Below are 14,197 nucleotides of genomic sequence, written 5' to 3' on the forward strand. Positions count from 1 at the left end.
TTTCTGTACAATTTTGATTGAGGCATGTTGATTGATGTAAGTTCTGTTCAAGGTCAAACATTCGTGACCAGCTACATTCATTGAGTTTGGCTCGTCGAACCCGTACTACTGCAGTCAGCCAACAATGATTTGCAATTTGCTGAAATTGCTGCTGCCTGTGTACGAGCTGAGCACCTGCTGCTGACGTCACTCACAATGCACTTTCTCAGCCAGGCACGTGTGTTGTGACTGAGCGGGCGACAGAAAACATCGTTTTTGTGTCATTTAGAGGGGAAAATGCGTTTTAGCGTTTGAGTCACTTTTCAAAAGTTGCTAAAAGTTTAAAAAATATATATTTTTTAAAGTAGCTAAATTTGTTGCTAGGTGCAGTTTGAAAAAAAGAAAAGTTGCCAGGGTGGTCTGAAAAGTTGCTAAATGTAGCAACAAAATTGCTAAGTTGGCATCACTGATGATATCACTTCTGAAACACCCCATAATTCAATTCACAATGATTGAACATCCGCTAAGAAAAGTCAACCAAAACTTAAAATAAACTTTAATTTGGAGAAGTCAAAATACAACTGTAAGTAAAACCAAATGTAAATAAGTTAGACATTTTGCTACTAATGTACATGACGGTTCAAACACATATCATAAAAGTAATGATGTTTTTGTTTGGTTAGCTTCTGGAAACGTTCACTTGCGCACATAACTTTCCCTGACATTACACATTTACCTGATATAGTAGGATGGCTAACATTCGATGTCTGCAGATGCGTTTTCTTCTAGCCAAGATATGAAATGCAATCATAATTTAAAAAGGCACACACACACACACACACACACTTCCATGATGACTGACAACACAATCGTGGGATGAACGAGTGACACATTTTTCGACCAAGAATGGTCCATTTTTTAAAATGTATTCATTCTTCCCTCGCCCTGCAAGTTTGAGTTTGAGTTTATTTTATTTTTACAGGGACAGTGCACATTAATCAACGTTTCAGTAAAAGTGCCGGTTTTAGCCAGCCGGCTAATTTTCAACCGCAGTCCCTTGGCAGGTTATTAAAAACAATTACAATATAGACAATCATTGAACAGTGAGCACACGCAGAATAACATAGGACAAGCAAGATGTAGCATACAGACAGAGCAACATAGGACAAGCAAGATGTAGCATACAGACAGAGCAACATAGGACAAGCAAGATGTAGCATACAGACAGAGCAACATAGGACAAGCAAGATGTAGCATACAGACAGAGCAACATAGGACAAGCAAGATGTAGCATACAGACAGAGCAACATAGGACAAGCAAGATGTACCATACAGACAGAGCAACATAGGACAAGCAAGATGTAGCATACAGACAGAGTAACATAGAACAAGCAAGATGTAGCATACAGACAGAGAAACATAGAACAAAAAGCAACAAGACAAAATCCATAAAAGCAACAAAGTGTTTCCACACCTCACAAGCTACAGACAACAGACAACATGGAAAGCGGCAATACACAGCTAGGGATTATGTTCACAAGTCTGATTGAGTGTCAACTCGTCAGACGACATCAGAAGTGTCCACTTCATTTGAGGGCTGATGGGAGAAGGTGTGTCTTTTAAGTGTTTGGTAGGCCGCACTGGTTTTTTCGAATGAGCAGCAGAAAAACAACGCTGCCAATCGGCGTGTTCAGTAGCTCTTTTAACAGTTATCTTTAGTTTTATGCCTGTGTTACTATTATAATTAGACATGTACTAATGGAAATCTACACAGAGGTTGTAAAAGGTAGAAATCCACAGAACTGATAGAATGGTTCCTTACCTGTGCTTCTCCAACTCATTATGGACTGTCCTGTGGACGTAGAAAAGCACAATTCATTACTAGTGAGTTTATAAAGCACTAAAGCATAATGTCATTATCATGTTATTATGGATTAAAAACAAGTCTTACAAACGTACATGTGACACAGTATTTCAAGTTCATAATATAGCATTTTTAACAACAATAAGTAGACTAATCACACGTTCTTTAGTGCGACCAAACGATGAGCAGTCACACCCCGTCCCTAGCTAGCTGTCAGACAACAGACTAGTAGGTTCTGAGAGTCACACCCCGTCCCTAGCTAGCTGTCAGACAACAGACTAGTAGGTTCAGAGAGCTACACCCCGTCCCTAGCTAGCTGTCAGACAACAGACTAGTAGGTTCTGAGAGCCACACCCCGTCCCTAGCTAGCTGTCAGACAGACAGACTAGTCAGTTAGAGAGTTACACCCCGTCCCTAGCTAGCTGTCAGACAACAGACTAGTAGGTTCAGAGAGTCACACCCCGTCCCTAGCTAGCTGTCAGACAGACTAGTAGGTTCAGAGAGCTACACCCCGTCCCTAGCTAGCTGTCAGACAGACTAGTAGGTTCAGAGAGCCACACCCCGTCCCTAGCTAGCTGTCAGACAACAGACTAGTAGGTTCAGAGAGCAACACCCCGTCCCTAGCTAGCTGTCAGACAACAGACTAGTAGGTTCAGAGAGCTACACCCCGTCCCTAGCTAGCTGTCAGACAGACTAGTAGGTTCAGAGAGCTACACCCCGTCCCTAGCTAGCTGTCAGACAGACTAGTAGGTTCAGAGAGCTACACCCCGTCCCTAGCTAGCTGTCAGACAGACTAGTAGGTTCAGAGAGTCACACCCCGTCCCTAGCTAGCTGTCAGACAAACTAGTAGGTTCAGAGAGCCACACCCCGTCCCTAGCTAGCTGTCAGACAGACTAGTAGGTTCAGAGAGCCACACCCCGTCCCTAGCTAGCTGTCAGACAACAGACTAGTAGGTTCAGAGAGTCACACCCCGTCCCTAGCTAGCTGTCAGACAGACTAGTAGGTTCAGAGAGCCACACCCCGTCCCTAGCTAGCTGTCAGACAGACTAGTCAGTTAGAGAGCAACACCCCGTCCCTAGCTAGCTGTCAGACAACAGACTAGTAGGTTCAGAGAGCAACACCCCGTCCCTAGCTAGCTGTCAGACAGACTAGTAGGTTCAGAGAGCCACACCCCGTCCCTAGCTAGCTGTCAGACAGACTAGTAGGTTCAGAGAGCTACACCCCGTCCCTAGCTAGCTGTCAGACAGACTAGTAGGTTCAGAGAGCCACACCCCGTCCCTAGCTAGCTGTCAGACAACAGACTAGTAGGTTCAGAGAGTCACACCCCGTCCCTAGCTAGCTGTCAGACAACAGACTAGTAGGTTCAGAGAGCCACACCCCGTCCCTAGCTAGCTGTCAGACAACAGACTAGTAGGTTCAGAGAGTCACACCCCGTCCCTAGCTAGCTGTCAGACAACAGACTAGTAGGTTCAGAGAGCCACACCCCGTCCCTAGCTAGCTGTCAGACAGACTAGTAGGTTCAGAGAGCTACACCCCGTCCCTAGCTAGCTATCAGACAGACTAGTAGGTTCAGAGAGCCACACCCCGTCCCTAGCTAGCTGTCAGACAACAGACTAGTAGGTTCAGAGAGTCACACCCCGTCCCTAGCTAGCTGTCAGACAGACTAGTAGGTTCAGAGAGCCACACCCCGTCCCTAGCTAGCTGTCAGACAACAGACTAGTAGGTTCAGAGAGTCACACCCCGTCCCTAGCTAGCTGTCAGACAGACTAGTAGGTTCAGAGAGCCACACCCCGTCCCTAGCTAGCTGTCAGACAACAGACTAGTAGGTTCAGAGAGTCACACCCCATCCCTAGCTAGCTGTCAGACAGACTAGTAGGTTCAGAGAGCAACACCCCGTCCCTAGCTAGCTGTCAGACAAACAGACTAGTCAGTTAGAGAGTTACACCCCGTCCCTAGCTAGCTGTCAGACAGACTAGTAGGTTCAGAGAGTCACACCCCGTCCCTAGCTAGCTGTCAGACAGACTAGTAGGTTCAGAGAGCTACACCCCGTCCCTAGCTAGCTGTCAGACAACAGACTAGTAGGTTCAGAGAGCCACACCCCGTCCCTAGCTAGCTGTCAGACAAACAGACTAGTAGGTTCAGAGAGTCACACCCCGTCCCTAGCTAGCTGTCAGACAACAGGCTAGTAGGTTCAGAGAGTTACACCCCGTCCCTAGCTAGCTGTCAGACAGACTAGTAGGTTCAGAGAGCAACACCCCGTCCCTAGCTAGCTGTCAGACAGACTAGTAGGTTCAGAGAGCCACACCCCGTCCCTAGCTAGCTGTCAGACAGACAGACTAGTCAGTTAGAGAGCAACACCCCGTCCCTAGCTAGCTGTCAGACAGACTAGTAGGTTCAGAGAGCCACACCCCGTCCCTAGCTAGCTGTCAGACAGACTAGTAGGTTCAGAGAGCTACACCCCGTCCCTAGCTAGCTGTCAGACAACAGACTAGTAGGTTCAGAGAGCTACACCCCGTCCCTACCTAGCTGTCAGACAACAGACTAGTAGGTTCAGAGAGCCACACCCCGTCCCTAGCTAGCTGTCAGACAGACTAGTAGGTTCAGAGAGCTACACCCCGTCCCTAGCTAGCTGTCAGACAACAGACTAGTAGGTTCAGAGAGTCACACCCCGTCCCTAGCTAGCTGTCAGACAACAGACTAGTCAGTTAGAGAGTCACACCCCGTCCCTAGCTAGCTATCAGACAGACTAGTAGGTTCAGAGAGTTACACCCCGTCCCTAGCTAGCTGTCAGACAGACTAGTAGGTTCAGAGAGTCACACCCCGTCCCTAGCTAGCTGTCAGACAAACAGACTAGTCAGTTAGAGAGTTACACCCCGTCCCTAGCTAGCTGTCAGACAGACTAGTAGGTTCAGAGAGCCACACCCCGTCCCTAGCTAGCTGTCAGACAACAGACTAGTAGGTTCAGAGAGTTACACCCCGTCCCTAGCTAGCTGTCAGACAGACTAGTAGGTTCAGAGAGTTACACCCCGTCCCTAGCTAGCTGTCAGACAGACTAGTAGGTTCAGAGAGTCACACCCCGTCCCTAGCTAGCTGTCAGACAGGCTAGTAGGTTCAGAGAGTCACACCCCGTCCCTAGCTAGCTGTCAGACAGACTAGTAGGTTCAGAGAGTTACACCCCGTCCCTAGCTAGCTGTCAGACAGACTAGTAGGTTCAGAGAGTCACACCCCGTCCCTAGCTAGCTGTCAGACAGCAGGCTAGTCAGTTAGAGAGTTATATCATCACCTGTTACTACCAGCAGCCTGCGGCTTCTTGTTCTTCTTCTTATCAGAGTCCCCTGGACTGTAGAAGGGCAACACAGATGCATAGCCATGCTCTTCCTCTGTAGAGAGAGAGAGAGAGAGAGAGGAGAGAGAATCGTTTCATTGCGACGTTGTGAGATAAAGTCCTTACTTTGGGTTGCAGTTAAACTTATGTTTTCACAGACTATTGCCTTGGGAAATCAATGACAGGCAAAAATTAACAAATCAAATGATTGTAAACACGAAGTTCAATTTTAGGCGTTTGACTGGTGCATAGCCAGGTTCTACCTCTGGATAGGACTAGTTTTAATTGACACTCACAGAGCCTTCAGAAAGTATTGATACCCTAGACTTTGTGCACATCTTGTTGTGTTACAACCTGAATTTAAAATGGATTACATTTTGATTTTTGGGTCACTGGCTTAAACACAATATACCATAATGTCAAAGTGGATTTATGTTTTTAGACATTTTTACAAATTAATAAAAAATGAAAAGTCTTCAGTCAATAAGTATTCAACCCCTTTTTTAATGGAAAGTCTAAATAAGTTCAGGAGTAAAAATGTGCTTAACAAGTCACATAATAAGTTGCATGGACTCACTGTGTGCAATAATAGTGTTAAAACATTATTTTTTTTAATGACTACCTCATCTCTGTACCCCCACACATACAATTATCTGCAAGGTCCCTCAGTCGAGCAGTGAATTTCAAACACAGATTCAACCACAAAGACCAGAAAAGTTTTCCAAATGCCTCGCAAAGAAAGGGACCTATTGTAGACGGGTAAAAACAATTAAAAGCAGACACTGAATATCCCTTTGGCTTTGAGCACGGTGAAGTTATTAATTACACTTTGGATTGGTGTATCAATACACCCAGTCACTATAAAGATACAGGCGTCCTTCCTAACTGAGTTACCGGAGAGGAAGGAAACTGCTCAGGGATTTCACCATGAATTAATTACAAAGCCAATGGTGACTTTAAAACAGTTACAGAGTTTAATGGCTGTGATAGGAGAAAACTGAGGATGGATCAACAACATTGTAGTTACTCCACAACACTAACCTAAATGACAGAGCGAAAAGAAGGAAGCCTATACAGAATACAATTATTACAAAACATGCATCCTATTTGCAACAAGGCAATAAATAAATACATGAAAAAAAAATTGGCAAAGCAAACCAATACAACACTGTCTTCTTGAAAATCTATGGCAAGACCTGAAAATGGTTGTCTAGCTATGATCAACAACCAATTTGAGAGAGCTTGAAAAATTTTGATTAGAATAATGGGCAAATGTTACACAATCCTGGTGGCAATCCAACAAAAACTTACTTTGGGGATGGTCTCTAAATAATGACATTTAACCCTTCTCCTATTTATTTAAAAACGCAGTGGTAAATATGTTTTATTTTTACTATGAAACTAAACACACCCACCTCTCTGTCATGGTTTAGCAAGACATTTAACCCTAATTGCTCCCTATAAATTACTTTGGATAAGAGAGTCTGCTAAATGACTAAAATGTAAAAGTTTAAACCATTTATTTCTATGTGGCTGCACAAACCGTCTCCTTGTCCACGAATGGTACTGCACTCAGTAGTGCTAAATTTGTGCTTCTACTGAGCTCCTTTAAAAAGTATATATTTCAGTTTGAAATTTCTAATTTTCGCCATTTGTTTGCCATGCGTCCTTGATTTTACATTTACATTGTGCTTCCTCAGAGGTAGGGAGGCGAGCAGGCCAGAGGTGGATGAACAGAGTGCCCTTGTTTGGGTGTAGGGCCTTGATAAAAGATAGCCTCTGCCTTTATTCCAATGCATAGGATGTATCCAGTGATGTATAATTGTTTGCTTTTGTCAGTCAGCTGTATAGAGCGCGCATTGTTTTTCCAGGTGCACCATGGGTAATGGTCTGCTCCGTGCCATCCGTGACCAGAAGTAGTAGACCATTTATTTAGCTTGTATTTCCAGGATCAGCTGATGATGGTCACCAATATCACTAGACAACTAGCCTACAGCTAGACACCAATATCACTAGACAACTAGCCTACAGCTAGACACCAATATCACTAGACACCAATATCACTAGACAACTAGCCTACAGCTAGACACCAATATCACTAGACAACTAGCCTACAGCTAGACACCAATATCACTAGACAACTAGCCTACAGCTAGACACCAATATCACTAGACAACTAGCCAACAGCTAGACACCAATATCACTAGACAACTAGTCTACAGCTAGACACCAATATCACTAGACACCAATATCACTAGACAACTAGCCTACAGCTAAACACCAATATCATTAGACAACTAGCCAACAGCTAGACACCAATATCACTAGACAACTAGCCTACAGCTAAACACCAATATCACTAGACACCAATATCACTAGACACCAATATCACTAGGCAACTAGCCTACAGCTAGACACCAATATCACTAGACACCAATATCACTAGACAACTAGCCTACAGCTAGACACCAATATCACTAGACAACTAGCCTACAGCTAAACACCAATATCACTAGACACCAATATCACTAGACACCAATATCACTAGACACCAATATCACTAGACAACTAGCCAACAGCTAGACACCAATATCACTAGACACCAATATCACTAGACAACTAGCCTACAGCTAGACACCAATATCACTAGACAACTAGCCAACAGCTAAACACCAATATCACTAGACCACTAGCCTACAGCTTGACACCAATATCACTAGACAACTAGCCTACAGCTAGACACCAATATCACTAGACACCAATATCACTAGACAACTAGCCAACAGCTAAACACCAATATCACTAGACAACTAGCCAACAGCTAGACACCAATATCACTAGACAACTAGCCAACAGCTAAACACCAATATCACTAGACAACTAGCCTACAGCTAGACACCAATATCACTAGACACCAATATCACTAGACAACTAGTCTACAGCTGGACACCAATATCACTAGACAACTAGCCAACAGCTAGACACCAATATCACTAGACAACTAGCCAACAGCTAGACACCAATATCACTAGACACCAATATCACTAGACAACTAGCCTACAGCTAGACACCAATATCACTAGACAACTAGCCTACTGCTAGACACCAATATCACTAGACAACTAGCCTACAGCTAAACACCAATATCACTAGACACCAATATCACTAGACAACTAGCCTACAGCTAGACACCAATATCACTAGACAACTAGCCAACAGCTAGACACCAATATCACTAGACACCAATATCACTAGACACCAATATCACTAGACAACTAGTCTACAGCTGGACACCAATATCACTAGACAACTAGCCAACAGCTAAACACCAATATCACTAGACACCAATATCACTAGACAACTAGCCTACAGCTAGACACCAATATCACTAGACAACTAGCCAACAGCTAGACACCAATATCACTAGACACCAATATCACTAGACACCAATATCACTAGACAACTAGCCTACAGCTAGACACCAATATCATTAGACACCAATATCACTAGACAACTAGCCTACAGCTAGACACCAATATCACTAGACAACTAGCCAACAGCTAAACACCAATATCACTAGACCACTAGCCTACAGCTTGACACCAATATCACTAGACAACTAGCCTACAGCTAGACACCAATATCACTAGACACCAATATCACTAGACAACTAGCCAACAGCTAAACACCAATATCACTAGACAACTAGCCAACAGCTAGACACCAATATCACTAGACACCAATATCACTAGACAACTAGCCTACAGCTGGACACCATTATCACTAGACAACTAGCCAACAGCTAGACACCAATATCACTAGACACCAATATCACTAGACAACTAGTCTACAGCTGGACACCAATATCACTAGACAACTAGCCAACAGCTAGACACCAATATCACTAGACACCAATATCACTAGACAACTAGCCTACAGCTAGACACCAATATCACTAGACACCAATATCACTAGACACCAATATCACTAGACAACTAGCCTACAGCTAAACACCAATATCACTAGACAACTAGCCTACAGCTAGACACCAATATCACTAGACACCAATATCACTAGACACCAATATCACTAGACAACTAGCCTACAGCTAGACACCAATATCACTAGACAACTAGCCAACAGCTAGACACCAATATCACTAGACAACTAGTCAACAGCTGGACACCAATATCACTAGACAACTAGCCAACAGCTAGACACCAATATCACTAGACAACTAGCCTACAGCTAGACACCAATATCACTAGACACCAATATCACTAGACAACTAGCCTACAGCTAGACACCAATATCACTAGACACCAATATCACTAGACACCAATATCACTAGACAACTAGCCTACAGCTAAACACCAATATCACTAGACAACTAGCCTACAGCTAGACACCAATATCACTAGACACCAATATCACTAGACACCAATATCACTAGACAACTAGCCTACAGCTAGACACCAATATCACTAGACAACTAGCCAACAGCTAGACACCAATATCACTAGACACCAATATCACTAGACAACTAGCCAACAGCTGGACACCAATATCACTAGACACCAATATCACTAGACAACTAGCCAACAGCTAGACACCAATGCGCATCTAATCCATCCAACAAGTACACGTGTATGACAGCAGGCCTGTAGTTGACTCTTTCTGTTAGATTGTGCAATGGCATAGACCTACATTATTGTGGATTTGTTTTCACGGAGATGATTGGATTTTCGTTATTGTGCCCTAGCAGATTGACAAGTGAAGTTGACAGACAGAACAGAAAACGACCTCCTCCTACATCCTCCTCGACAAGCGCTCCCTTGTTTTCCAGCGGCCTCGGTGGGAGCGGGGCGCGATTCTGACTTTGAATTATTCACAGCCTAATAATAGAACAGAGTTGATCGACTAATATTCTGGAAATATGAACTTTAACGATAATGTTTTTTTAAATCCAGAACATGGTTTATTGACATCTAAAAAAGCAGTTTTTAAAGTTTTGTTCTTTATAATGACACGTTGTACCTACAGTATTTATGCATATTGAAACTGAAAACAATTTCAAGAGAGAAATTGTTATGCCCAGTCAGTCATTTTGTCTTCTAATTTGAATTGTGTTTTTATATCAATAATTGTTCCACAGGTCTAGGACAGGTATCATGAACTAGTTTCAGCTGCTGGACGATTTTTTCTTGAGTAGAAGGTCGGGGGCCAGAACATAATTACAAATCATTTTTACACTGCAAATTGACCGCAAGAAACACAAACAGATATAATGTTTGACTAAAACATAATAATTTCAAACCTTGCTTACATTTGTATACATCCCTTGTCTATTATGCGTGGGAATACTTGGGAACCGATTTTTTTAAATGAAAATCATTTGGGGCTGTTTTTACAGTCTTTTATGTCCAACAATGAAAATATTTTTTTTTCGCCAAAAACTTTGGGGTCCAAATAAAACCGCGAGTTGGGGAAATCTCATCTAGGGCTACCATGGTCATCCAACGGACCAACAAATCTGAGCATTATTGCAAAGAAGATACAAAGTATTTCATTGTACACTGACATCAATAGCTTGCTACAGAATGCTCTCCAAATGCAACATTTAATGACCATTAGGTACGGTACACCATATGTTCCCTCAGCCACAGGGAACATATATGGCTGAGGGAATATAGGGCTGAGGGAACATATATGGCTGAGGGAATATAGGGCTGAGGGAACATATATGGCTGAGGGAATATAGGGCTGAGGGAACATAGGGCTGAGGGAACATATAGGGCTGAGGGAACATAGGGCCGAGGGAACATATAGGGCTGAGGGAACATATAGGGCTGATGGAACATATAGGGCTGATGGAACATATAGGGCTGAGGGAATATAGGGCTGAGGGAACATAGGGCTGATGGAACATAGGGCTGAGGGAACATATAGGGCTGAGGGAACATATAGGGCTGAGGGAATATAGGGCTGAGGGAACATATATGGCTGAGGGAACATATATGGCTGAGGGAACATAGGGCTGAGGGAACATAGGGCTGAGGGAACATATAGGGCTGAGGGAACATAGGGCTGAGGGAACATATAGGGCTGAGGGAACATATAGGGCTGATGGAACATATAGGGCTGAGGGAACATATAGGGCTGATGGAACATATAGGGCTGAGGGAACATAAGGCCCAGGGAACATAGACATGACCCCAACTCTATGGTTTGAACACTTGAGCAACATTTCACAAGATTACACTGGCATATTGAAACGCATATGCAAATGTATGGCTGCATCAATCTGAATTGTTATTTTCCAGTTTACATGTATATATTAGACAACATTTAGATATCTTAGACATATAATTTCAAGTCATATAATACCTGTCTAATAACATGACGTTGAATGATGTGGTAGCCCATCATTGATAGATTCATTATGCCAATAAATGCACTAATTTGTGGCCTGTAACCAGAGATTTTGTACAACATATTATATACTGTGTGACTAACCTGGAACGGTTGCCCTCACTCAACATGGCTACTGCTTAGCTTCATCACGGTGAAGCCATTTTGCCAGCACTATCTTTGACCTATGAACCCCCAGAGTGTGGCAGCGCTCCGCCATATTGACTGTTGTCTTGACTGGAGAAGATAGGGAACATTTGTGATCCTAGAAGAATCGAAACCGTGCTTTTAAACATCTCTAAACTGGTGCAACCTTGGCCAAAGGATATATATCCGACACCTGCGTGATGGCGAGGAAGAAAAGCAAACAGCAAGGAGTCGGAAGCAAGGAGCTGGTGCCCGGACAACAGAGCATATCGAAGAGCCCCGTCTCTCCCGGAGATACAGCTGGCGGTGGTGGCGGAGATGCAGGGCTGGATAGACTGGCGGCCAGGGCGAATCAGGTAACTAGCCTAGCAAGCAGCGAAAACTACTAGCGGGCTAGTTAACAGGTTAGCTAACCTACCAATCAGTTAGAGCCATCCTGTATTTCTGCTCATTTCTTGGGGTTTTAGGTGGTTGATTGGGGGAATTCTAGCTAAGTTGCATAACTAGCTAGGGCTCCAGGTTTTGTATTTTTGTTACTTTACTATTTCTGATCGGGGCGGAATGATAGCTAGCTCCACTAGCATAATACATCATTAACATTTAGCCAGCGTTGTAAATTAAGCAAGTCGACAATAAAGACCCATTCGCATCAATTTTAACCAACTAGGCTAGCTACTGTAACTAACGACATCCAGTCTGCATTTAGCCAACTAGGCTAGCTACTGTAACTAACGACATCCAGTCTGCATTTAGCCAACTAGGCTAGCTACTGTAACTAACGACATCCAGTCTGCATTTAGCCAACTAGGCTAGCTACTGTAACTAACGACATCCAGTCTGCATTTAGCCAACTAGGCTAGCTACTGTAACTAACGACATCCAGTCTGCATTTAGCCAACTAGGCTAGCTACTGTAACTAACGACATCCAGTCTGCATTTAGCCAACTAGGCTAGCTACTGTAACTAACGACATCCAGTCTGCATTTAGCCAACTAGGCTAGCTACTGTAACTAACGACATCCATTCTGCATTTAGCCAACTAGGCTAGCTACAGTAACTAACGACATCCAGTCTGCATTTAGCCAACTAGGCTAGCTACAGTAACTAACGACATCCAGTCTGCATTTAGCCAACTAGGCTAACTACAGTAACTAACGACATCCAGTCTGCATTTAGCCAACTAGGCTAGCTACTGTAACTAACGACATCCAGTCTGCATTTAGCCAACTAGGCTAGCTACTGTAACTAACGACATCCAGTCTGCATTTAGCCAACTAGGCTAGTTACAGTAACTAACGACATCCAGTCTGCATTTAGCCAACTAGGCTAGCTACAGTAACTAACGACATCCAGTCTGCATTTAGCCAACTAGGCTAGCTACTGTAACTAACGATATCCAGTCTGCATTTAGCCAACTAGGCTAGCTACTGTAACTAACGACATCCAGTCTGCATTTAGCCAACTAGGCTAGCTACTGTAACTAACGACGTCCAGTCTGCATTTAGCCAACTAGGCTAGCTACTGTAACTAACGACGTCCAGTCTGCATTTAGCCAACTAGGCTAGCTACAGTAACTAACGACGTCCAGTCTGCATTTAGCCAACTAGGCTAGCTACAGTAACTAACGACGTCCAGTCTGCATTTAGCCAAATAGGCTAGCTACTGTAACTAACGACGTCCAGTCTGCATTTAGCCAACTAGGCTAGCTACTGTAACTAACGACGTCCAGTCTGCATTTAGCCAACTAGGCTAGCTACAGTAACTAACGACGTCCAGTCTGCATTTAGCCAACCAGGCTAGCTACAGTAACTAACGACGTCCAGTCTGCATTTAGCCAACCAGGCTAGCTACAGTAACTAACGACATCCAGTCTGTATTTAGCCAAATAGGCTAGCTACTGTAACTAATGACATCCAGTCTGCATTTAGCCAACTAGGCTAGCTACTGTAACTAACGACATCCAGTCTGCATTTAGCCAACTAGGCTAGCTACAGTAATTAACGACATCCAGTCTGCATTTAGCCAACTAGGCTAGCTACAGTAACTAATGACATCCAGTCTGCATTTAGCCAAATAGGCTAGCTACTGTAACTAACGACATCCAGTCTGCATTTAGCCAACTAGGCTAGCTACTGTAACTAACGACATCCAGTCTGCATTTAGCCAACTAGGCTAGCTACTGTAACTAACGACATCGTCTGCATTTAGCCAAATAGGCTAGCTACAGTAACTAACGACATCCAGTCTGCATTTAGCTAAATAGGCTAGCTACTGTAACTAACGACATCCAGTCTGCATTTAGCCAACTAGGCTAGCTACAGTAACTAACGACATCCAGTCTGCATTTAGCCAACTAGGCTAGCTACAGTAACTAACGACATCCAGTCTGCATTTAGCCAACTAGGCTAGCTACAGTAACTAACGACATCCAGTCTGCATTTAGCCAACTAGGCTAGCTACAGTAACTAACG

The 14,197-nt window shown here is 43.7% G+C and overlaps 1 protein-coding gene across 2 annotated transcripts in view; it reads left to right on the top strand.

Moving 5' to 3' along the window:
• Positions 1–11,771: 11,771 nt before the first annotated feature.
• Positions 11,772–14,197, top strand: part of LOC106604117 (protein FAM193B) — a 31,316-nt gene continuing 28,890 nt past the window's right edge. For both annotated transcript variants that reach the window (XM_082975001.1, XM_082975002.1), the window contains exon 1: positions 11,772–12,082. In XM_082975001.1, coding sequence (XP_082831127.1) covers positions 11,927–12,082 — 156 coding nt within the window. In that variant the 5' untranslated portion in view covers positions 11,772–11,926. The remainder of the gene's footprint in view (positions 12,083–14,197) is intronic.

Source organism: Salmo salar, chromosome 05 (assembly GCF_965601325.2).
Source record: "Salmo salar chromosome 05, fSalSal1, whole genome shotgun sequence".
Classification (NCBI taxonomy): domain Eukaryota; kingdom Metazoa; phylum Chordata; class Actinopteri; order Salmoniformes; family Salmonidae; genus Salmo; species Salmo salar.